The sequence below is a fragment of the Apodemus sylvaticus genome, chromosome 7, assembly GCF_947179515.1.
Source record: "Apodemus sylvaticus chromosome 7, mApoSyl1.1, whole genome shotgun sequence".
Taxonomy (NCBI): Eukaryota; Metazoa; Chordata; class Mammalia; order Rodentia; family Muridae; genus Apodemus; species Apodemus sylvaticus.
In genome coordinates, this window is record NC_067478.1 from 37,584,691 (window position 1) to 37,611,215 (window position 26,525).

Consider the following 26,525-nt stretch of genomic DNA (forward strand, 5'->3'; position numbering starts at 1 on the left):
GTGTAACTAATTTTATCCCCTCCCCCCATTGCTCTGTGTTTTCTCGTTTGTATTTACCGGCTCAGCATTTCCCCATCTTTCTTCTCTCCTTCCTACCTCTTTGAGCAGAGCAAACATAGATTTATTAAGTAAAAGCGAGGAATAGGAAGGTCTCCAATGGAAACCCACCTCATATTTATATCATAAGCGATATTTTTACAATGGTCGTTCCTGACAAACTTCCATCGTAGGCAGTCTTCAGAAAGTCAGCACAGTCAGCAATGTGTGCTGGCTCCCACTTGTAATCTCAGTCCTGGGGTGAGGGTGGGGAGTGGAACAGGGCATTCAGAGAGCTCGTTCAAGGGCATCTGCGTGGTGAATTCCAGATTCCAGATCAACCCCAAATGCTTTGCAAGATCACATCTCAAAAAAAAAAAAAAAGTTCAAAGTATTGATCAAAACAACAAAACCTGTGTAGTAATTTACTTCATGTACAATCTTTAGTGTGTTTTTGGCCTCATTTAAGAAGAGAAGTTTTGGCAAGCTCAATAATAATGAATCAGGAAGTGGGCTCACTTAGGAGCAGAGTGACAACACTTATGTGACCAGAGCTGTGCGTCTATGTACTAGACAGCCTGGGGCACTGACCATACAACAAACTTCTTTAGTATAATCTTAATCTTATTGCACAGGTAGTAGAGATAATTTCCAGGTTTAATTTTGGTTTTGGATACTCTTTTGCTATTATTTTAAATTGTGCTTTCTGTTGACATACAAAGAAATGTCTTTCACTGTGATTTTGTTTTTATGTTTTTGTTTTGTTTTCTTTTGCATCTCCCACTGTCCTTCCTCACACTGCTGCGGCCTTTCTTCTTTCATTGGACTTTCTATTTCCCAAATGGTCTACAATTCTGGGGCTAGGGAAATATCTTAGCAGATCAAAGTGCTTATCAGGCGGAGGTTTTGGATCTGTCTCTGAACTCTTGCAAAAAATTCATATATCCCCTGCACTCCTGCTGAGATCTTGGAAGTGATGACAGGAAAGAGGCTAGCTAGCCTGGAGCTAGCCACATCAGAAACAAGACACGTTACCTTAACAAGGTGGAAGGCAAAAATAAAATCCAAAAATCACCCTCTGGTCTCCATAGATGTACCACAGAACATGTATGTCTGCACATGCATGAGTGTGCACCCACCCACCGAACCCCCCCCAAATAAAGTCTCCCATTCAGCTTTCATGTCATATGTTCTCCATTCTCTTTAGATTCACTCCCTTCCCTTTGTTAAAACTTCTTCCCCTATCACAGTTGACTTTGTACTTTCATATTTTACATATATATGAAAAATTGTAAAGTTATTTTTAAAGATTATTTCATTTTTATTTATATAAATGAGTGTTTTTCCTGTTTTTATGTCTATACAGCACACATATGCCAGTGTCTGTGGAGGTCAGAAGAGGGTGTTGGATGCCCCTTGAACTGGGATTACAAACTGTTATAAACCACCACATAAGTGATTGGAATTGAGGGTTCCTTTGGAAGAGGATTCAGCGTTCATAACTGCACCCATCTCTCTAACCCCAGAGACGTTTCCATGTGTCTTCAGGTAGCAGCATTGTGCATTCATGCAGGGCACCTCCATCCAAGCGATGCTTGATTTAAAAGTGATGGATTTGGGTGTGGGGCAGACAAGGGGTAGGCCTGTGATGGTTAATCTGTACTGTCATTTCAAATGGATTTTGAGTCTTCTGGTAGATACACTTCAGGACATGTCTGAAAGGGTTTTCACTGAGGTGTGAAGACAGGAGATGACTGTGTGTGGCAACTCTTTATGGTCAGAGGATCCACACTGAGTAAGATGGTGTAAAGAGAAAGCCAGAAAAGCATTGGCTTTTCTTTTTTTTTTAATAGAAATATTATATTAAAAGCAAAGTGAATTTTTTTTATTATTCGATATAATTTATTTACATTTCAAATGATTTCCCCTTTTCTAGCCCCCCCACTCCCAGAAAGTCCCGCAAGCCCCCTTCTCTTCCCCTGTCCTCCCACACACCCCTTCCCACTTCCCCGTTCTGGTTTTGCTGAATACTGTTTCAATGAGTCTTTCCAGAACCAGGGGCCACTCCTCCTTTCTTCTTGTACCTCATTTGATGTGTGGATTATGTTTTGGGTATTCCAGTTTTCTAGGTTAATATCCACTTATTAGTGAGTGCATACCATGATTCACCTTTTGAGTCTGGGTTACCTCACTTAGTATGATATTCTCTAGCTCCATCCATTTGCCTTAGAATTTCATGAATTCATTGTTTCTAATGGCTGAATAGTACTCCATTGTGTAGATATACCACATTTTTTGCATCCACTCTTCTGTTGAGGGATACCTGGGTTCTTTCCAGCATCTGGCAATTACAAATAGGGCTGCTATGAACATAGTAGAACATGTATCCTTATTACATGGTGGGGAGTCTTCTGGGTATATGCCGAGGAGTGGTATAGCAGGATCTTCTGGAAGTGAGGTGCCCAGTTTTCGGAGGAACCGCCAGACTGATTTCCAGAGTGGTTGTATCAATTTGCAACCCCACCAGCAGTGGAGGAGTGTTCCTCTTTCTCCACACCCTCTCCAACACCTGCTGTCTCCTGAATTTTTAATCTTAGCCATTCTGACTGGTGTAAGATGAAATCTTAGGGTTGTTTTGATTTGCATTTCCCTAATGACTAATGAAGTTGAGCATTTTTTAAGATGCTTCTCCGCCATCCGAAGTTCTTCAGGTGAGAATTCTTTGTTTAACTCTGTACCCCATTTTTTAATAGGGTTGTTTGGTTTTCTGGAGTCTAACTTCTTGAGTTCTTTATATATATTGGATATTAGCCCTCTATCTGATGTAGGATTGGTGAAGATCTTTTCCCAATTTGTTGGTTGCCGATTTGTCCTCTTGATGGTGTCCTTTGCCTTACAGAAACTTTGTAATTTTATGAGGTCCCATTTGTCAATTCTTGCTCTTAGAGCATACGCTATTGGTGTTCTGTTCAGAAACTTTCTCCCTGTACCGATGTCCTCAAGGGTCTTTCCCAGTTTCTTTTCTATTAGCTTCAGATTATCTGGCTTTATGTGGAGGTCCTTGATCCATTTGGATTTGAGCTTAGTACAAGGAGACAAGGATGGATCAATTATCATTCTTCTGCATGCTGACCTCCAGTTGAACCAGCACCATTTGTTGAAAAGGCTATCTTTTTTCCATTGGATGTTTTCAGCCTCTTTGTCGAGGATCAAGTGGCCATAGGTGTGTGGGTTCATTTCTGGATCTTCAATCCTGTTCCATTGATCCTCCTGCCTGTCACTGTACCAATACCATGCAGTTTTTAACACTATTGCTCTGTAGTATTGCTTGAGGTCAGGGATACTGATTCCCCCAGATTTTCTTTTGTTGCTGAGAATAGTTTTAGCTATCCTGGGTTTTTTGTTGTTCCAGATGAATTTGATAATTGCTCTTTCTAACTCTGTGAAGAATTGCGTTGGGATTTTGATGGGTATTGCATTGAATCTGTATAGTGCTTTAGGCAAAATGGCCATTTTAACTATATTGATTCTACCGATCCATGAGCATGGGAGGTTTTCCCATTTTTTGAGGTCTTCTTCCATTTCCTTCTTCAGAGTCTTGAAGTTCTTGTCATACAGATCTTTCACATGTTTGGTAAGAGTCACCCCAAGATACTTTATACTGTTTGTGGCTATTGTGAAGGGGGTCATTTCCCTAATTTCTTTCTCAGCCTGCTTATCCTTTGAGTATAGGAAGGCCACTGATTTGCTTGAGTTGATTTTATAACCTAAACATAGTAAAAGCAATATACAGCAAACCGGTAGCCAGCATCAAACTAAATGGAGAGAAACTTGAAGCAATCCCACTGAAATCAGGGACCAGACAAGGCTGCCCCCTTTCTCCTTATCTTTTCAATATTGTACTTGAGGTACTATCTCGGCCAATTCGACAACATAAGGAGGTCAAAGGGATACAAATTGGAAAGGAAGAAGTCAAACTATCATTATTTGCAGACGACATGATCGTCTACCTAAGTGACCCAAAGAACTCCACTAGCATTGGCATTTCTTTTTGTATACTTTCTGATCTGCACAGATGTTAGCAAGAAGTCTCATACGCCGACTGGAATATTCAAAATTGCTCATCTCTATGTTTTGCTATTACAAATGGGCTGTGTCATCAAATTATCAGTCAAAGTAAGCCTCCTTTCTCTTTAAAAAATGGGGGTGGAGGGGAACCAGACACAGGTAACCAAAAGAAAAGGTGAATAAAAAAAAACACAAACAAACAACATAATGAAAGCTTTAAAAAGCCAATACACTAAAAATAACATTAAAACTACAGTTAAAAAAATGAACAAAGGGAATGTACAGGAAGGGGGAGAAGCGACAGGCAGTGGTGGTGCACTCCTTTAATCCCAGCACTTGGGAGGCAGAAGCAGGCGGATTTCTGAGTTCGAGGCCAGCCTGGAGTGAGTTCCAGTACAGCCAGGGCAACACAGAGAAACCCTGTCTTGAAAAATGAGAGAGAGAGAGAGAGAGAGAGAGAGAGAGAGAGAGAGAGAGAGAGAGAGAGAGAGAGAGCAGTATAGAAAGCCATCTCAGCAGAACATAGGAAGTCAGCTTGGATCCACAATTTGACTTGGAGTTGTTCGTTGAGACGCTCCCAGACACACCCCTTCCCTTAGAACCCCTTCCCATGCAGAGGCTGGTCCCTGGTATGCCACGACTGGACATTTCTGTTTTTCATATATTCCTTGTTTATGTTCAGTTTCAAAAAAGTGTTTTTTCCTTCCAGTTATCTTTTCTGAAGTCATTTCAATATATACAACCTATTCTTCTTTTACCTAGATGCAAATTTCTTTATCTTTTATTATTATTTTTTTTTTGAGACTAGGTTTCTCTGTGTAGCCTGGGTATCCTGGAATTTGCTCTATAAACCAGGTTGGCATTAAATTCAGAGATCAGCCTATCCCTGTTTTCTGAGTGCTATGTATTACTACCAAGTGGCTTTATTTTAAAACTTTAGACAAGTTCATCTCATTAATTTAATGTGTGTAATTGTTTTGCATGTATGCATATTTGTGTACAATATGAGCGTTTTGCCTGCAGACGTCAGAAGATGACCTTGGGTCCCCTGGGACTGGAGTTGAGGATGGCTGGTTGTGCCATGTGCATTATGACAACTGAGCCCCAGGTCTTTGGTGAGGGAAGCCAGTGTTCTTAACCACTAAGCCTGCTCTCTTGCCTCAGTTACTAATTGTTTAACATATGTGTAATTGACATAATACTTCAGAGTGTAACTCACTGACCTTTGAAACTCAAACACCTCCTCCAGTGAGACCATCAGGGTAGAAACACAGAGAAGCACACACAGCTCAGGGGACTTCCTTGGTGGAAGGTTTCTTGTCCTGGGAATCTGTCTGTATTCAGAGTAGGAAAGGAGCATCTTTACTACCCATTTAAGTGGTGATCAAGCTGTATTCACTCAGATGTTGTTAGAGCTATCAGCATAATTAAGGAGAAACCTATTAGTGTGAATTATTCATACCATTCGTTAATGCTAGCAAGCCCTCTGGGACTTTGACCCTTTCTTTACTTAAAAGTTCTGATACAGATTGGTTTACTAATGCAGGAAATTTCATCTTTGTGAAGTGATTTGAGATCAGATGTTTTCACATGCTACTGAAAACTATATGGAGACAAATATGTACAATGAGTTTGTCACAAGAGGGCACCCCTGCCTCATTCTCTAAAGTGAATTCCAGAGGAATGATCATAGAAATGCAGTTTGGACCCACAGAATGAACTTGGAGTTCTTTTTTTGTTTTGTTTTGTTTTGTTTGTTTTTGTTTTTTGGATTTGGTTTTTTTGAGACAGTGTTTCTCTGTATAGCCCCCAGCTGTCCTGGAACTCACTCTGTAGACCAAGCTGGCCTTGAACTCAGAAATCTGCCTGCCTTTGCGTCCCCAAGGGCTGAGAATACAGGCGTGTACCACCAATGCTCGGCTGAACTTGGAGTTCAATAGACAATTATCTGACAGCAGGGGAGTTCTGTTCATGAAAATTTATTAGTATCATAAGAGGATATTCATTTATTAGTTTTTTCGGAATAGGATTTCTCTGTGCAGCTCTGAGTGGTCCTAGAACTCACTGTGTATATCAGGCTGGCCTTGAACTCAGAGGTCTGCTAGTCATGCCTGGCTATAAAAGGACTTTTAAAATATTATACAAAATTCAAATTATTATTTTTTATGCCATTAATTCGAGAGCTTCTTTAACTTACAGTTCAGTTACCTGCAGAGCATGGTGGTACACACCTTTAATCCAACATTCAGGAGGCAGAGGTTGGCAGATCTCTGTGAGGTAAAACCTGTTTGATGCATACAGTGAGTTCTAGGATAGACAGGGCTATGTAGAGAGACCCTGTCTCAAGCAAACAGATAAAAATAAAACTTAATTGGCTTTTTATTAACATCATATTCAAGGCTACAGTCATCTCACGCTCCACTTGAGCTGTATCTTGGTTTCCAAGATCCTTTCCATGGCTCCCTCTACAGCCCAACCTGCAAATGGCATCTGGTTTCCTTCAAGCCAAATGATAAAAGAAGAGGAAGAAAGAATGCACAAATATGAGCCAAAGGTACAGTTTCTTTATAAGACAGTCCTCAAAATGACACTTCATTACTTTATTTGTTAGGAGTAAGTTACTAAGAACGAGGCCTTGTGGTGCAGTAGGGAGGGGGTGGGAGACATCAGAGTCAAACAAAATCTAAATAAATTTAAACAGTCCCTGACCAGAGTTGATGATACATTACACATTATTAAGATGAATACCAGTACTTGGGAGGTTGAAGACAAGCAGATCCCTGTGTGAGGCCCTTATTTCTTTCGCTCTATGAACAGAAACATTTTCATTGAGATTATAGTGAATATTTAGTTTATGTTGAAAAATTCATCTTAGTAATGTGTAATGTATCATCAACTCTGGTCAGGGACTGTTTAAATTTATTTAGATTTTTTTTTACTCCTATGTCTCCCACCCCTCCCTACTGCACTCCCCCCCCCCCACCTTTTGAGGCAGGGGTTTTTCTGTTTATTTCTGGGTGCCCTGGCATTCACTCTGTTCACCAGGCTGGCCTCAAACACCTGTTTCTGCCTCTGGAGTGTCAGAATTAAAGGCATGTGCCACCACATTGTTTGTATTTGTTTATTTTTGAAGATTTAAAAAATGATTTCAATTTTAGTAAGTAATTTGTTTTCATTTGAAATTCCAATTATTCCAAAAATTTTTCAAAAATTTTTAGCATTATTGGCAACGTGCAACATAACTTTTGCCTCTTGCCAATCCACAGAGTTTTTGGTGGTCTTCTCCTATTACAATGGAGGTCCAAATTGGTTGGTTCTATTTCAAAATGAACTTGAAAATTAATGTGTGCTGTAACCAGAATGCTCAATTTGACGATACACTGGTGATGTAAATGGTTCACAGGCTTTGGGAAACAGGTAGCATTCAGCTTACAGCGGTGCTCTGTACAGCCAGAAGAGAGCCCCAGACCTTAGTGTGCTCTGAGACCTTAGCATAACAGACTCCTGGACAGAAATACTATTCAGGCTGTAAAACTCAGCATGTAGACAGCACCATCTGTCAAGCATATAACAAAAGCCTAATCTGTCAAAGTCCATAGTTACACCAGAAAGTATCTAAATGTACTAACCTTTCCTTTTGGCTTCTGTGGTTCTGCCTTCTAGCTAATTGTTCTTATCTGAAGTTTATCAGTCAGGACCTGATTTTGTGGGGTTTCTCTGGGATCCTGAACACCAAAGGTAGTTGCAGTCTGGATAATAAGGATTTTTATTAGCTTAAACTCATGTCTGAGTAGTCTTCTCTGGTGACTTCCCTGCAACAGATATCACATCGATTTTCTATGGCTCCATGTCTCCCACAGAGATAGATATTTGGTCTGATTCTAGTATGAGCACACTGGAGCTCCTTCTCAGGTTCTATACTACTTTGGGACACTTGGTGGTTCACATGAGAGAAAGGTGAAGGAATTTCACCACGCGGTTATTACATAGGCATCTGTTCTGAACCCTGAAGTCCATTATTCCTGATAATTCCTGATAATGGATCTGGGGGAAAATGTCCTTTTCTTCTTACCATAGTTTCCCAGAGACTCATGGGTAATGTAGTCCCTAACGTACAAGGCCCTCCCCCACAGGTTCACATAAACAGCTTTGACATTTGGCTGTTGGGCATCTCTGTCCTGAGCTCTCTTGGCAACTTCTGCATAGAAAGTCGCATCCTGGCTCTATGCTGACGCCTTTGCCCAGACTAAGAGTTTCGTGCAAGGTTTCTGAAGGCGGGTGGGAAAAACGAAAAGAGGAGAGTGGTCGTGGAATCTTTGGAAGTGGGACCTTGCCCTCTACCTCAGTGGAATCAGAAACAGGTGGGTCTTTTAGGAGGGACTGAGTCGCAGTTCAGACTGCAGGCAGGCTGCAGCGGCTCAAGGGAAGGAAGGTGACTATGAGATCCATCGTTCCCAGTTGAAACAGTCGGCCTGAACAGGGCTTTGATGGTCGCTTTATCCGAAGACTGCCCTAGGAGTTTTTGGATCTGTGATCCCAACTGTCCAAACGGGCCATTACAAGCTCTGCCAAGGAGGTGAGAGTCCAAGATGGTGACTTGGGGGTGAGGGCGGTTCGTGTCTGTGGATTGTCAGGACCGGGAAGCCTCCAATGTGAGCTCACACTCCAGCTCTTACTAGTGAAGAATCTTGTTACCTGCTTAGCATCCGATTTTGGGGGGGGGGGAGTTGGGGTGGAGAAAGTCCATAAATCTGAGACCGAACTACAAAACTGGGAATTTTCACTAGCATGACCCAGAAATCCCAAACATCGAGCCTGGGAATATTGTTAAGTTGATACCACAATGCTGGAGCCTGTGGGGGAGGGCTGTGACCCACACATCTGTAAGAAAGAGGGTGTTTGTTATCCTAATGAATTGGCCTGAAATTCCTAGAGAAATTCTCACGTAGTGACTGTACCCTTATGTGTATTGGGAATTGTATTTGTCAATTTTTTCTGTCTCTTTATTAAATGATGTTTTTGGCACTTAAGGTTTGAACAATTAGAACAGTGGTTCTCATCCTGTGGGTTCTCAACCTGAAAGGGTTGGGGGAGGGTCAGTACTGTCAAATGACCCTTTCACAGGGTTCGAATATCAGATAGATATCCTGCATATCAGAAGTTACATTAGGATTCATAATTTAGCAACATTACTAATGAAACAGCAACGAAAATAGTTTTATGGTTGAGGGTCACCACAGCATGAGGAACTGTATTAGAGTTGCAGCAGTAGGAAGGTTGAAAACCACTGTCTTAGGTTTTGTTTAGTTTTCGAAACTGTCTGGTTACCAGAGATAAGAGGTTATCGCAGAAGATCCTTGTATTGTTCTAGGAACATTTTCCTGGAATAAAGTAGGGAGGTTTCATGTTCTGAAGAGGGTGTGCAACAGTAGGAATTCCATCCCACTCACGTGGAGGAAGACCATTAATTAAGAGACCAGGAGGCATTGGGTCCTGCTAGGGAATTGACACCTGGTCCAAGCCTTAGACTAATTCACTGAATTCCATAGAACCGCAGGGCCTGGTGATACAGGCCCCTTTGATTAAACCTGTGCTGTGATTAACCGGATCTGCTGACATTTTCATGACAGAGATTGCATTATTGCACACTACCTACCGATGCATTATCATATGCTAAAACAGTACAGGGGCCAATCTGGATGATTGGGTTCCTTTCCCATTACTTTAGTGCTGACTCTGTGTTGGTGGCCAGCACAGGGAAGGTCTGCTGGGCTCTGAATGAATGCATTTGCCCTTTAGAATGCTTTATTGAGTGTACTGCAATAGAACAACAAGTGGGGAAGCACTAGTGGGCCCCGTACCTCAAACTCCAGTGGTTCAATACAATCTTCCGGGCTCCTCCAAGGGCTTGGGTCACTTCTCCATCTCTGCCCTTTGTAGCACACATCTTGTCTTCTAGGCTCCAGCTATCTGTACTCCACTGCTGCTGCTGTTCTTGGTCATCACATGGCACTGGCAACTCCAATGTAACTCTGTCTTCCGCTATAGCTAGGCTTCACCAATAGCCTCTCCTCTCTTCATGGTGCCAAGCCTCAACTCCTATGCATGACCCCTTTCAGTTCTGGGCCATCAATTGCAACTGAGGTTGCACCTTCACCAATGGCCTTCTGCAGCCTCTCACAGTGCCAAGCCTCAGCTGCTCTTCAGGACCCCTTCATGCCTTCAAAACCAGTACCACCTGGGTGACTCTTACACAGTACCAAGTACAGCCACAGCACAAAATACAACTGTGGCTCTCTCTGGAACACACTCTCTGTGCTCTCAGAAAAGATTTCACTTCAGTGATGTTGGTCTCTTCTTAATCACTGATAATTTCTTAGCTCCAGCCAGTACACTTAATTAACCCATTTATTCTATTCTATGAGAGCCTCATGGCTGGTTACCTCTTCTCAGTGTTGTGTGTCTGTCTCTTCAGAGTCTGGGTCATATCTCATCCCTGCCAGATTCTATCTCAGAGTTCTGTCTCCCTACTGGAACTCCCACCTATTTTCTGCCTCAGCTCATTGACCAGACAGCTTTTTTTTATTGAGAGGTGGTGTGTCCATACAGTACACAGAGCTTCTCTCTGCAGTGTATAGGACTATAACTCTGGTGTGTGGTTGTTTGTGTGGCTGAGGCAGGATTTTGAAAGAGAGTTGCACTATGCCAGATTAAGCAAAGGTTATTCTTTCAAAGGCTTCTGAGGGAAGGGGAATTCATGTAGGAAGCAGGTTTGGTAAACATTCATCCTAATTTGCATAACTGAGGTACAAGAGTGGGGCATATATGACTTAATGACAAGGGTCACTCTTTCTTTTTTTTTTTCATCTTTTTTTTAAATTGAATATCGTCTTCATTTACATTGCCAATGGTAAAACCTTTCTTGATATCCCCCTCCTCTAAGAACCCCAAACCATCCCCCTCTTCCTTCCCCCTGCCTCTACATATATGCCTCTCCACCCAACACACTCTCTCTTCCTCCCCACTTTGTTTCCCTTCATTCAGGCCTCTGTTAAGGGTCACTCTTCCTTTGGGAAAGAGTGTAGATGTTTTATCTGGGTTCTTCCCAGCCCCTATGCTCCCAGAAATAAGACTCAGACTCAAAATACCTTGGCCATATAGCTAGGGTCAACTCTGACTAGATCATAATTTAGATAACCCAATTTTTTAACATACATTCTGCCACCTGGCTGGTTACCTGTGCTCAGGTACCATGCATCCATCTCCTCACATCTTCTCAGGCCAATCTTATCATCTGTCTCTATCCCAGAATTCCTTCTGCCTCCTCGGTGTCCAACTTCCTATTTTCTGCCTAAGCCATAGACCGTAAACTTTTCTTTCTTTCTTTTTTTCTTTCTTTCTTTTTTCCAAAACAGGGTTTCTCTGTGCAGTCCTGGCTGTCCTGGAACTCACTCTGTGGACCAGGCTGGTCTCGAACTCAGAAATCCGCCTGCCTCTGCCTCCCAGAGTGCTGGGATTACAGGCATGCGCCACCACCGCCCGACTGACTGTAAGCTTTTTAATTGACAGGCGATACATCCATACAATACACAAGATATTCTCTCTACAATTCCCCATTTTAGTCCAATAAGAGGATCTTTTCCTTTAAAATATAAACTGAATACAATTATAACAATTATGAGACAATTTTGGAAACTGTTTGGTAGGATTTGCTTTCATAATGTTCAGTCCACAGTATTTGGCAATTAAGGAAAAAAAAATTTTCATCCTAGGAATTATCTGTCCTATCTTGGTGTATTCAGAGTTTTGTGCCTAACTCAAATTTTATCCTAATTTGCATTACCAACCAAAAACATCCTTTTAGACCTACATCTTCTCAAATCCTAAATATCTCAAGCTTAAATGTGAGACTCTGTAGTTTTCACCCCATCAGAGACCTGAGAAGGAATAAAAATTTAACTGAGTATACAGGAAGGGCAAGGACATAGCTTCCCCAAAATTAGAGAAATGACAGAGACAGTTGGATGCCTGAACACTCCCCAGTAATGTTTCTATAACTTTGGAGCATCCATCTTCAGCCTTTGGCCCAGAGAATCTAACAGACTTATGTGAAGCAGAAATTATGAAGGACTTGGCTTACTCGGTCTTGGTAGAGCTTGACAGTTGGCTTTTCTGTGTCCCTTTGTCCTTTCTGGACAGCATTTGCCTGTAGTTGAAGTGTGGGCATTTTCTTTGCCCAGTGGGTAGCTTGACACAATTGAGTGACCTCCACATGGAGCTTATAGACGCTCATCATCATACGTGACGTCAAATGGGGGACTTTCAGGAGCTGACTTGCCTTATAGTCCAGAGATCTTTTAATAATGCAATAATTTTATATGGCATATGCTATAGATCTCTGAGGTTTTTGAAGACCAGCTATCCACTTATAATATATCTGAATTGTCTAACACTGTTTATTCTTAGCTATTTACTATCTGAAAATACCTTGAAAACACTTTATTGTATTAACAAGACTAGTATTTAATATGACCATGAGTCTGACTATCGTAACCATCCCTAAAAGTTTGTAACTTGCAGTTTTTAATCATCCCTAACAGTTTGTAATAGCAGTCCTTTCAAAAGGACTAGAACTTTTGCACTGCATCTTTAAGAATTATATAAGTACAATACCTCAAATAAACATTAAGAACATATATACAATGTGGGTATCAAAGTATCCTTAAATTTATATCAGAATAAAATAACCCATGCCAATGTATCAAAAATAAACTTATTTTTGTATCAATATACACAATCCTGTACCAATGTCAGATTATGACTATAAATGTTGTTTGGCTTAAGAGTAGATTCAATAATCTACCCTTATATATCTAACAACAATAACTACTATTACTACTACCCCCACCGCAACCTCCTCCTCCTCCTCCTCCTCCTCCTCCTCCTCCTCCTTCTTCTTCTTCTTTTCTTTTTAAGACAGGGTTTTTCTGTATAGCCCTGGCTGTCCTGGAACTCACTCTGTAGACCAGGCTGTCCTAGAACTCAGAAATCCACCTGCCTCTGCCTCCCAAGTGCTGAGATTAAAGGCATATGCCACCACTGCCCGGCTATACCTAACTTCTTATAATGCTTCTCTACCCCCCCTTTTTTTCAACCCCCTTTCCCTTACCCAAGAAAGAAAGAAAGTGAAAAGGAAAGGAAAAAGAAATCCCTGAATCTAACCTTCCTATTTTGTTCCCTCCCTATCCAAGACCACAATTATTTGTAACCATCCCCCTTTAAAAGACAACAAACCTCTGACAGCTATTGAATGATGAAAGTTCCTTTACCCCACTTTTGGGAATGGGGTGAAGTTTGCTTATAATTGTTTCCAGTTGATTTTAGATATAGATTTTGTTTTGGGGGCCTGAGACAATTTAAAAAAGTGGTTAGTCTTAAAGAAGCTAGCTGTAGCAGTTGTTGTCCAGTCTCTGTATGCTGAGAAAGTGCAGGCTTAAATGAAGTCCCAGGTGGAATCGTCTGAAAGGCTGGACCAAGTGAGATAGCTGTTATGAAGCTGTCCCAGATGCAAGTCTTTAGAGGAAACCAGCTTCTATGTAGTTGAGGTAGGATCAGGCAGGGAGGTGGAATAGCAAGTCTCAGCATCTCAGCATCCTTGAGGGTGAATCTTGTCAGGACTGTGTTCTGGGTTGTTTTTTTTCTGTGAACATAAAACTTTTAGAGGTAATATATATTTCTATATTAATATAATATGTGGAATGTCCAACATGCACAGATCAGTTAAAGATGATTTTTTATTTCTTGTTTGAGCAGGTTTATGAGCTAGTTTGATCATATATCCAAACTGCAATATAAATCTTCATTCATGCTATATGAAAGGATAGAATGATAGATCTTGAAGACTCTGTAGTCAGTAAGATCCATTGGTATGACTAGGTGAAGTTCTTGTTAGAGACATTTTTTTGTCTTCCCAGTGTCAAGGCTGATCCATGTAGAGGGATCAGGAAATCATGTTACAGATTCTGTTTGGTCTTTTTGATTTCCTTTTTCCTATCTGTAGTCAAGATCTCCATGGTGTCTTCCTCTATCAAATCTGATTATTTTATCGGTTTGGATGAAATCCATAATTTTTCTTTTCCTGTATGAACATATGCAAAGTTCCTTCCCCAGAGTAACACATTTCATGCTCTCTATTTTGAAGTTAATATATCTTTGAAATAAACAGGCTGATATAATTCAGTTTTTTTATATAATCTGGTGGCTTCCATGGCTATTGTTTTTTGTTTATTAGCATTTAAGAAATTTTAAGCTAATAAAGCATTTTGTAATCTATCTTTGGGTTCTTTGATAGTCCTGTTTATTAAGCATTTCTTTTAAAGTACAGTTGGAACTTTCAATGACTATTTGTTCTGTAGGATTGTTGGTATACCTGTAATATGCTTTATTTATTAATATGTAAAGTTTTAAAATTTTTACTAGTGACATACGCTGGAGCATTGTCAGTTTTAATTTGTATAGGTATTCCCATAATTGTCATAACTTCTAATAAACACATAATGGCAGAATCAGTCCACTTGTTGAATAAACAAGAAGTCAATTTGGAATCATCCTGAATAAGTTCAGCAGTTTCTATATGGAAAAAAACACTTTATGCATATTTAGAGTTAGTTACTATATTAAGAGATTCTTGAAAAATCTAATTATGCCATAAGTATTTCATATGATCCTGATTTTATCCTGATTCATAAGGATTTTTAACCACCTTACTTATATCTTCTGACTTATATCCTGCCTTTCCTGATTTATTTGCATCAGCGTAAAATGTAAGTGCTCCAGAAATTGGAATTCTTTTTATTATACAAGGGAAAATCCAATTAGTTCTTTTTACAAATTGAAGCCACTTGCCTTTTGGGTATTTGTTGTTAATTTCTTCTAAAAATTACTTCAGACTCTTTGCCAAAGTTCATCTTGTGCCCATTGTGAGGCAATCTCAGCATTGGTAAAAGGTGCCACAATCTCAGGTGGATCCATTCCAGAGAGTTGACAAAGTCACACTTTTCCCTTTAGAATCAATTCAGAAACCTTTTCTGTATAGGTTTTTAATTTTTTTACTCTGTTTGTGTTAAAAATATCTATTCTAAGGTTAAAATCTTCCCTTTGCGTAAGAATTCCTGTGGGAGAATGAGTAGAAGGGACAATAGCTGGGATGCAGGTGATCTTTGGGTAATGATCTAGCTGTGTATTCTATAGTTTCTTCTGTGTCAAAACCAACTCTTTTTCATCCTCAGCTGATAATTTCTTGGGCTATTTAAGTCTTTATCACCATGTAAGGTATGAAATAACATACTTTATGAGTTTCTGAATGCAAATAGACCAGACTTTTTCAATGTAACTCTTACCTAATATTTTTTATAATTGTTTCATAATTGTTACTGCTGTGTGTTGTTTATTATTATAAGAAAAGAGTCTTCTATTAGACAAAAGGGGGAAATGTAGACTTACACTGTGTAAAGTTTCCCTTCAAATGCAAATTTCTTTGCCCTTGTTTCAATCATGACACAGCATAAAAATGCTTATACTAAGGATGTCCTGTATTAAGTTTCTGTAAACAATTCTTACCATTTATTCTCTGCCCGACAATAAATGATGATCACCCAATGGCTGGACAGAATAGAGAATAGTGAGACATCAGCTATTAAGGTGCAGATTTAAAGAAATACTTATTTTTCTGAGTGATTATTGAGAAATAGCATGAAGTAAAGAAATACAGCCACTGTATTAATTCACAGATGATATTTACATTAAAGACAATTCATTTATGCAAGAGAATGGGAATTATATAGCACAACGCATACATCAGGACATTAGTCAGGCTCCTTCCAACTCCTAGGAGGTAGCGTGAGGCATGGGTATGTTTATGTTCACCTGCAGTCCTATTTGATTAAGGCCTGGTTACCTGAGTAGTCTGGGTTCTCTTACACCACCAGTAAAAGTTTTAATTTTAATATTATGAGGTAGTACATTAATCAATAACATCAGGTTTTTTTTTTTACTTTCTTATACTATATAAACAAGGTATATTATAATGAAAAATACACATGAGAGCCTTCTACCCCTTAAGAGAAGCTAGTCTTCATGTTCCTTTTTACAAGCTTAGAGTAAATTGATTGAGGAGAAATGTGCTGTTACAGGAGTTGGTGTCATTTGAGGATGTCACTGTGAAGTTCACCTGGGAGAAGTGGCAAAATCTCAACAATGCTCAGAAGATGCTGTACAGGAGTGTGATGCTGGAGATGTATAGTAGCCGGCTGTCACTGGGTAAGTCTCAGAGCAAGCACCTTCCCTGCATTTGTAAGGTTGAGGGCTAAGGTTCAAGGCCTTGTATGATTATTCACTGTTCTCTAGTGAAAGGTCCACATTTGCACTTTTGTTGCCTAGATCTTAAAACCTGGTTTTCTCTTTCTTATTATCAGAATTTTTCCAAGTCCTACATTATTTCCTATTAACAGGGCAATGCATCCCTAAACCTGAGTTGATCTTCAAATTGGAACAGGGAGAGGGGCCAAGGACAGCAGAAGAACCTGCAAACAAGAGTCTGCCAGGTTGGTTGTTGGTCCATGTGAAGTGGGAGACTGTGTATAACAAAGGTTGGCCATATCATCAGTTTATCCCCCAGTTCTGTATCTGAGGGCTGAAACATGTTTGTTATATAGTCTGCAAGGAGAGTTCTCTTGCATATATTCGTGCACTTCAATTTAATGAAATATTTTAGACCCTCCCCCAGCCCCCCATCTCTCTTAACTTCTGTAATTTGATGTTTTTTTCTGGTACTTTTTCTTTTTCATAGCTTCACTTGCCTCTTGCACTCCAGGCTCATGGGGATTTTGTTTTCAGACATATTTCATGTGCTTGTTTTTGTTTTAGCACAGTCTAATGAGGCAGATTTCAAGTGCTAGTTCTTATATATATTTTATATAAAATAAAAATGTAAAAATAGCTAGGCGGTAGTGGCACACACCTTTAATCCCAGTACTCAGGAGGCAGAGGCAGGTGGATTTCTGAGTTCGAGTCCAGCGTGGTGTACAAAGTGAGTTCCAGGACAGCCAGCGCTACACAGAGAAACCCTGTCTCAAAAAACAAAACAAACAAAAAAAATATAAAATTAATGTCCTTACTTCATGGAATTAATTTCAACAAAGACAAATAAGTTTATTTGTACTGAGGAATCACAAACAAGTATATGTAATGTTGAACCAGAGTATAGTGAGTAACAGATGGTGTTTAAAGTCATAGAGTATTTCACTTATGAAGTTGATGAGATAATACAGAAACAGATTTAGAAGTTAGGCTGTGAGCTATGATGTAAGAAATCATAAGAAGAACCCATAGGATGGGGCATTTCCAGTTGAGAAAGAATCAAGAGCTTTTTTGTTGCAAAGAGAAGTGAGACTAGTTTTTTCTTTTTTCTTTCTTTATTTCTCTTTCTTTCATTCTTTTTTCTTTCTTTTCTTCTTTTCTTTCTTTCTTTCTTTCTTTCTTTCTTTCTTTCTTTCTTTTTTTTTTTTTTTTTTTGGAGGCAGGGTTTCTTTGTATAGCCTTGGCTATCCTAGAATTCACTCTGTAGATCAGGCTGGCATTGAACTCAGAAATTCACCTGCTTCTGCTTCCCAGTTTTTTTTTCCTTTTAAAATTTTATTTATTTATTATATGTAAGTACACTGTAACTGTCTTCAGACAGCCTAGAAGAGGGCATCGGATCTCATTACAGATAGTTGTGAGCCACCTTGTGGTTTCTGGGATTTGCACTCAGGACCTTCAGAAAAGCAGTCAGTGCTCGTAAGTACTGAGCTATCTCTCCAGCCCAAAAGATAAGTTTTCAAGTTGAAGAACTCAAGCTTCTTCTTTTTTTCTTTCTTTCTTTCTTTCTTTCTTTCTTTCTTTCTTTCTTTCTTTCTTTCTTTCTTTCTTTTTTTTTGGATGAGGGTTGAAATTTCAATGTAGCACTTGTTTAATTTTTCTTCTATCATTCTAAAGCAACAAAGATAATGAGGAATTGTAGAAGCCAATTTTTATGAAACTTAGAGAAGTCAAGTCTCTGAAACGTGCCAACATCCTTTAGAATTGATGAATAACTAGATGCTGGTGCATGCATCACCACTTTGGAGGCAAATGTTAGGGCTCATCATTATCACAAGTAGCCACATATTTTAGAGAAGATGTACAGCATACATGTTTTTCCAGAATGGTAAACAGGAGTTTCCTTGTATTTATTTTGGTTCAGAAAAGAGCAGGACATGTTGTTCAATTGAGCCCTCAAACTGGAATGTTTTGGGTGGAAGTAGAAAGGAAGAAATTTCAGGTTTGAAATATTCACAGTCTGTTGTCATTTGTAATAACTCTAAGCATACAAGATGCAAATTCGTGGCCATAATGGAAGCTTCAGGCTAGGAAGTAGCCTATCAGAGTTTGCTCAGAATCTGCAAAGAGGATGTCCTAGAAATTATTGCCTCTTTTAGACCAGAATAAAGAAAATGACAGAAAGAAAAGGTCATCACTATCATATATTAAAGTATATATGTGACTAGAACCTGTAAAAAATGTAACCATTCTCTGAGTAGAAAACTATACCCAGCAATTGATGGATATTTTAACAAAATACTTCTTCAAAAAAATAAAATGAAACAATACTTTACTAATACATTAATACTAGGAAACTTACCAGTGTATTTCAGTATGTTAAATTAGAGGAGTAAGCTAAAGTTTATAAGCTAATACTTACTCTGATTTTAATAACAGTATGTACTAGTAGGCTAGAAATTGTTTTTTTCATAAACATGAAAATTCCATTAGAAATTCTTAAAAATAATTTATAGAAAGTTCTTTTGTTTGTTTGTTTGTTTGTTTGTATTTTTAGTCTTCTGCAGTGTGGGTGGCATAATTGAGACTAACCAGAAGAGTCGAGAAAGACATTTGTGGCAAGTTACCTCCAACGGCCAAAATAAAGCAACTGAGGAAGCAGAGGGATTAGAAAACACTTTTTATTTATACTCCATGAATATTTCAAGTTTTGTTGTAAGTAATAGAAACTGTTCAGGAGTGAAGCCTGAGGAGTTGAGTGGATATCTGAATACACATCTCTCTTTGGAGCCTCATGGATTGTGTGCTGGAGAGCAATATAATGGCTGTTATGTAGCAGGGAAATCCATCAGATGTCCTGTGCAGTTGGGTCAGTATTCCAAGATTCTAACTAGACAGCAGGAATTTGAATATATCGGAGAAGGGAAAGATACAAAGGATGGAAAATTATTGAAAAAAGTTACTCCAAGAGACTTCAAATGGGACTGACTTCTTGCAAGCATAATGAGTGTGAGCAAGTTTCTGTTCAGTCAGATGCCATGACTAAGATAGGGAAGGCAACTTTCAGTAAGAAGTGTAACCTCACTAAACACCAAGCAACAAACTCAGTGAGAAAATCTTGTAAATACCTTGAAAGTAGGAAAACCTTTACTAGTGAATTAGACCTTATAGTATATCAGAGGACACATAACCAGAAAGAAAGACCATGTATGTATCCAGTGTGAGAAACCTTTTAGCACTAAATCTTCCCTTACTATTCATCAGAGAATTCACACAGGAGAAAAGCCCTATGGATGTAGTGAATGTGATAAAACCTTCAGACAAAAGTCAGCTCTCATTGTACATGAGAGAACTCACACTGGAGAGAAACACTTTGAATGTTGTGAGTGTGGTAAAGCCTTCCAACATAAGTGGTACCAGAGAACTCATACTGGGGAGAAACCATATGAGTATAAAGAATGTGGAAGAGCCTTTCTAAAGAAGTCATACCTCAGAATGCACCAGGGAACTCACAAGAGTGATAAACCATATGAGTATGAGAAATGTGGGAAAACCTTCCATAACAGGTTATACTTCAACGTGCATCATAGAACTCACAATGGCGAGAAGCCCTATATGTGCAGTGAGTGTGGAAAAGCCTTTTACCAGAAGTCAGACCTCAGAAGGCATCAGAGGATCCACAACAGTGAGAAATTACATGAATGTAAAGAATGTGGAAAAGCCTTTCAAAATAAGTCATACCTCAAAACTCACCAGAAGGTTCACACAGGTGAGAAACCATATGAGTGTAAAGAGTGTGGGAAAGCATTTCAAAACAAGTCATATCTCAACAAGCACCAGATAATTCAAACAGGTGAAAAGCCCTATGAATATAATAAATGTGGGAAAACGTTTCAGTGGAAGTTAGTCCTCCGTAAGCATCACAGAATCCACACAGGTGAAAAGCCCTATGAATGCATTCAGTGTGGAAAAATGTTTGGCTACAAATCATCCCTCATTGTACATGAGTTGATTCATTCTGGGGAGAAACCTTATGGATGTAATGTGTGTAGAAAAACCTTTTCACAGAAATCAAACCTAAGCAGGCATCAGAGAACTCACCGACATGGGAAGCTATGTTAGGAATGGATATGGATGTGGTCCATGTTCTGCCTCTCATGTGGAGGTGCACAGCAGCCAGTACACTGGCTTGTAGAAGACAAGGTGAAGTCAAGGACAGGGATTTGCAGTCTGGGTTCCTCTTGGGGTGTCAGACACTGTTGCTTGTCAGGCTGGAAGAGTGAAAATAGTACAGGAGAGGAAGGAACTTAGTCTGGTTTGGAGCTAGTGATAGAGGGACAGAAGGAGAGAGGTCTTCTTCAGGAGTTTTAGTGTTATGTCTCCTTTTAGGTGAAGACCTTCCCTGAGGTGATCATTAACGAAGAAGCTCTCTGAGATGATCTTAGCTTGTTTGTATTGCTTTGTTGGGGGTAGATGTGAGCACATAGGTTTTATTCTGGGTGAAGAAAGGATTATGTAATGTTTGGGAACAATGTAAGAATATCCAGGAAGGGAAGGTCATTGGCTGAAAGTTAAGGTTATTGAGATACCTCATTAGTATGGATAGGCGGTCCAGATGCTATGCTACATGGCAAGCACTAATCCCTAACATTATTGATGATACTCTTATGTTTGCAGACAGGAGCAAGTTGTCCTCTGAGAGGTTCCACTGAGCAACTGACTCAGACAGAGACAGACACCCATAGTCAAACAGTGGATGGAGCTTGGGGACTCTTATAGAAGAAGAGGAGGGATGATTATGGGGCAGAAGGGGATAGGAACTCCACAGGAAGACTAACAGAGTCAACTAACCTGTACCCTTGTGGTCCTCAGAGTCTGAACCATCAACCAAAGAACATACACAGGCTGGACCTAGGCCTCCCCGCCATATGTAGCAGATGAGCAGCTTGGTCTTCATGTGGGTCCTGAATACCTGGAGCAGGGGCTATCCCAAACCTGTTGCCTATACTCGGGATATGTTCTCCTAACTGGACTGCCTTGTCTGGCCTCAGTGGGAAGGGAAGTGCCTAGCTGTGCAGAGACTTGAAGTGCCAGGGTTTGGGGAGGTATACCCAGGGGTCTCCCACCCACTCCCAGAGGAGAACAGGATGAGGTGATGGAGGAAGGATTGTAGGAGGAGGTGACCTGGAGGGGGGTGGTGAGTGAGATGTAAAGTGTATAAGCTAAAAATATTAAAAACCAACACCAACAAAAGAAACCAATCATTAACACACATCACAAAATGTATACAAAGAAATAATACTGGGTAGCAGAATAATTACATGTGCTCCAGAGACTATTTTCTTATCTCTGGAAATAGGTTGCAACTTTCAGCTTTTGGTTGTGGCCATCACAAATTAAATGCTCTCTGCTGGGAGACTCTGAACGCAAGTGGTGAGTAGTACTAGACTCCGCAGCCTGAAAGATAGCAGGTAGTGGTTTTCAGTTTCTTTGTTATGTCATGACCCTAAGGACATCTTTGTAAAATTTGGTAGGAGAAAGTTACTGTAAGTTAACAATTGTTTGGGTTTTGTTTGTTTGTTTGTTTGTTTTGTTTTTTGTTTTTTTGTTTTGTTTTTTACAGGTTTCTCTGTATAGCCCTGGCTGTCCTGAAGCTCACTCTGTACACCAGGCTGGGCTCGAACTCAGAAATACACCTGCCTTTGCCTCCCAGAGTGCTGGGATTACAGATGTGCACCATCACTGCCCAGCTAAGAATTGTTTGATGAAAACAGGTCTTTAACCTTTATCTCTGTGCCATGTATCTGGTCTGTTAGTGAGAAATAAATGTGTAATGTTTAGTCTTCCCAAATGTGATCTGTTTTCATTATATTACCAAGAGGTCATTATTGGTAATTCATTTTATGAATACAGAGAATCTTTCAGATTTGAGTGATTAGCCCTTTATCAGCACATTCCTACAGAAGAGAAGCCTCCCTTGATTCCCCAGTTAATTGTAGAAAAATCAAATGTGGGAAAAACCACAAGGAATCATTTTGGGGAATGCTTTTTATCATGTGAATGTATCTCATTGAAAAAAATAGATGTTAAATGTTTTTATAGTATTTCCAGTTTTATACAAAATTATAATATATAGAGACATACCAACTCATGCATTATATATATATAGATACAGGCAATGTTAAATATAACTTTAACAACAAATATTTGAGTATTTATTAGACATAAACCCATGGGCTGATAGTAGTCTGTGAGGATCTGTGATGGCATTTTCTTTTTTAGGTTGAAAATCCAAGATCAAGTAGTTTCATCATTTTAGCTTCTTCTGTGGGTCTTCTTGGCTGTTTTACAACACATTAGAGGGTCATAAGTGGACCAAGCTAAGTGCAGAAAGACAAAAACATGCTCTATGCTGCATTAAAAATAATACAAGGGCTGGAGAGATGGCTTAGTGCTTAAGAGCACTGACTGCTCTTCCAGAGGTCCTGAGTTCCACAGCAACCACATGGTAGCTCACAATCATCTGTAATGAGATTGGATGCCCTCTTCTGGTGTGTCTAAAGACAGCTATAGTGTACTCATTTAAAATACATAAATTTTAAAAAAATACAAAATTTTGGGAGTAACCCCAAGATTAGCAGTACTCTCTTCTGTGGCATTTTCTTTTGTTCTTCTTACAACCTTGGTTTCCCCACCATGATATAGTAATTCACTCACTTTCAACTTTTACCACACAATTGGCGAAGTTTAACTTAGCCTATGAACCTTTTGAAAGGAATTTTCACAATAAACATATGATATACTCCATAGACACAAAAAAGCAAAACAAGAAGGAAGGCCCAAGCAAAGATGCTTGAATTCCATTTAGAAGGGGAAGATAAAATAGTCATAGGAGGCAGAGGGACAGGAGAACTGGCTGAGAGAGGGGACAGTGAAGGAAATGGTTCAGGATCAGGTATGGGAGAGACAAGAGAGAGAGATTCAGGATCTTGAATAGAAATCTGCAGCTGGCTAGGATGGGGGTGGGAGCATCTCTAGGACATGCCAGAGACCTGGGATGGGGGAGGCTCTCAGGAATCACTGTGGGTAACCTTAGCTGAGATTCATAGCATTGGGAATATATAGGAGAGAGACTGAAGAGGCTGCCTCCTGTACCAAAATAAGACCTCCAGTAGAGGGATAAGGACACCAATTCACCTACATACTTTTGACCCAAAGTTTGGCCTAAAAAAAGAGGGCCAAAGATGGAGCAGAAATTGAGGGCATGGTCTACCAGTAACCAGCCCAACTTGAGACCCATCCTATGGGCAAACACTACCAATTACACTCTATTATGCCTACAGACAGGAGCCTAGCATAACTGTCCTCTGAGAGGCTCCACACAGTAGCTGACTTAAAGAGATGCAGGGACACAGAGCCAAACACTGGACAGAGCTTGGGGACTCTTATTGAAGAGTTGCGGGAGGGGAAGGATGGAAGGCCCTGACTGGGATAGGAACTCCACAGGAAAACCAAGAGTCATCTAACCTGGACCATTGAGGTGCTCTCAGAAATGAGCCACCAAGCAAAGGGCTTACACAGGCTGGACAGAGGCCCCCAGCATATATGCAGCTCAGTCTCCATTTGGGGCCTCCAACAACTGGAGCTGGGGCTGTTCCTAAATCTCTAGCCTGTCTGTGGAATCCATTTCTCCAACTGGGTGCTTTGCCTGGCCTCAGAAAGAGAAAGAGTGAGAGAGAGAGAGACAGAGAGAGAGAGAGAGAGAGAGAGAGAGAGAGAGAGAGAGAGAGAGAGAGAGAGAGATGGGGGGAGGGGGAGGGAGAGGGAGAGGGACTCTCTGAGAGGAGGATCAGGACTAGGGACCATGATAGGGATGTAAAGTGAATACATTAATTAATGGAAAAAGTACTTGCAGGCAAATACAATGAACTATAAAGTTAAATTGAGGTAATCCAGACACAGAAAGGCACACATAGCATTTTTTTCCATTTGGAGGTGGATTTTAGCTGCTAATTTATAAGTGGTTATAAGCCCCTTGTAAACATGAGGTATAATCTGTATGAACTCAGCAGTTACATATAGAGTAAGGGGACAGATACTTAGTCACTTCAAGGAAAAGGAACTTGTAATAGGTAGTTATAGATGAATGCATGATAGGGCTTGAATGAGAAGATCAAGTAGAGAAGGGACAGGAGGACAGGGAAAACTGAGAATATCGGGAGAGACAGCTAAAATTAAGGGCTATTTGAATCATAGCATGGGAACCTAATACAGGAAAAGCTTCCTTTTGTATATACATATATGAAGTGATCTAAATGAATGGACTCCTAAATAATGGGGAGGCAGCCTCAACTGGACATCTCTTGTCACCAGCTGAAGCTTCCAGCACTGAGAATGGCTTTCTTCTAATTCAGTTGTTGTCCAAGGGGGTTCTATAGGAACCCCTAAACAACTCAGGATATTGTCAAAAATGTACATTTTCTTCTCCCTTTTGCTCTTACCAAAACTGAATCCAATGCCCAGAGTTCAATATCTGATATATATATTTAATATATATATATATTAAATTTATATATAATATAAATTATAATTTTATATATAATATAAATATAAATATAAATAATAAGTTTATATATAATATAAAGACAAAGGGGTATTACCAGGTCAGTCAGCTTAGCAGGCTGAATTATTGGCGCACACTCAGTTGTGGGTGTCATCTGTGGACCCATTACACCTAGGTAAAGAAAGCAACTGATCTAGAACAATGAAGACCTGATCTTCAAAAATTCATCTAGACCATCCTCTCTGAGAAGCCATCTAGAAATGACAGTGGCCAGCTGTTCGAATTAATTCACAAATCTCTTCCAAGTAATGAGCCAGAGTTGTACATTTCCATGAAAGCACATTCTTCTTTTCTTTCTTTTCCTTCCTTCCTTCCTGTATGTTTCTTTGTGTCTTTGTTTCTTTGATTCTTTGTTTCCTTTCTTCCTTTCTATCTCTCCTTTCTTTTACTTCCTTTCTAACCTCTCTCTCTCTCTCTCTCTCTCTCTCTCTCTCTCTCTCTCTCTCTCTCTCTCTCTCTCTCTCTCTCTCTCTCTCTCTCTCTGAGATAGGGTTTCTCTGTGTAGCCCTGGCTGATCTTTAATTCACTTTGTCAACCAGGCTGTACTACAACTGAGAGCTCTACATGCCTCTGCCTTCCAATTTCTCTAAAGCTGCTTTATTTTCATTACATGGTTGTCACTATGTGCATTTAAAACCTTAGGAGGGGTGTTTTACTTAAGATTTTGGTAATAAAAACAAATATTGGTTGAGCATTGTAGTACACACCTTTTATCCCAGGACTTTGGAGCCAGAGGCAAGTAAATGTGTTAATTTAAGCCCACTTTACATAACTGATTCCTGGACAGCAGGAGCTACATAAAAGAGAGACTGTTTTCAAAAACAAACAAACAAACCCTAAAAAAAAAAAAAAAAAAAAAACACAGAACACAACAAGCAACCAATCAAACACCATATGAAACTACTTAAAGATAAATAAAACCAAAATTTTACATGTGCTTTTATAAACTATAATTTTCCCTAGGTTTTGTGTTTCGTACTTAAATAATATTGACATCCAGTGGCATTTAATGTGAAAATTTCTTTCAAAGGCCCGTGTACTAAGTAAAACTTGGCCCATTGTGTGCTAGTGTTCATTTAAACATTTTTTCCCAAACACAAACAAATACACATTCTCTGAACCTCATGGAACCTGCTCAAAAATTGACCACATTCTTGGACACAAAGTCAGTTTCAACAGATACAGGAAAATTGAAATAACTCAGTGTATGCTATGAGGCCATCACAGAATAAAGCTTCATATCAACAACAAAAGTAACAACAGAAATCTCACAAACACATGGAAACTGTACAATTTACTACTGCATGAAGACAGAAGTAAAGAAATTAAATACTCCATAGAATTGACTAGAAATGAATATACATCATACCCAAGATTATGGGACTTGATAAAGGGGGAAGTTCTAAAGGGCATGGTCACAGCACCAAGTGTCCACAAAAAA

General features: G+C 39.7%; 1 protein-coding gene across 1 annotated transcript in view; it reads left to right on the top strand.

Annotated features, from left to right (window-relative positions):
• The window catches only part of LOC127689676 (zinc finger protein ZFP2-like), a 39,478-nt gene extending 18,895 nt beyond the window's left edge, over positions 1-20,583 (top strand). Inside the window, 5 exon segments of the mRNA XM_052189331.1 lie at positions 16,296-16,422; positions 16,614-16,706; positions 19,019-19,426; positions 19,429-19,655; positions 19,657-20,583. Coding sequence (XP_052045291.1) covers positions 16,296-16,422; positions 16,614-16,706; positions 19,019-19,426; positions 19,429-19,655; positions 19,657-20,583 — 1,782 coding nt within the window.
• Positions 20,584-26,525: the final 5,942 nt, after the last annotated feature.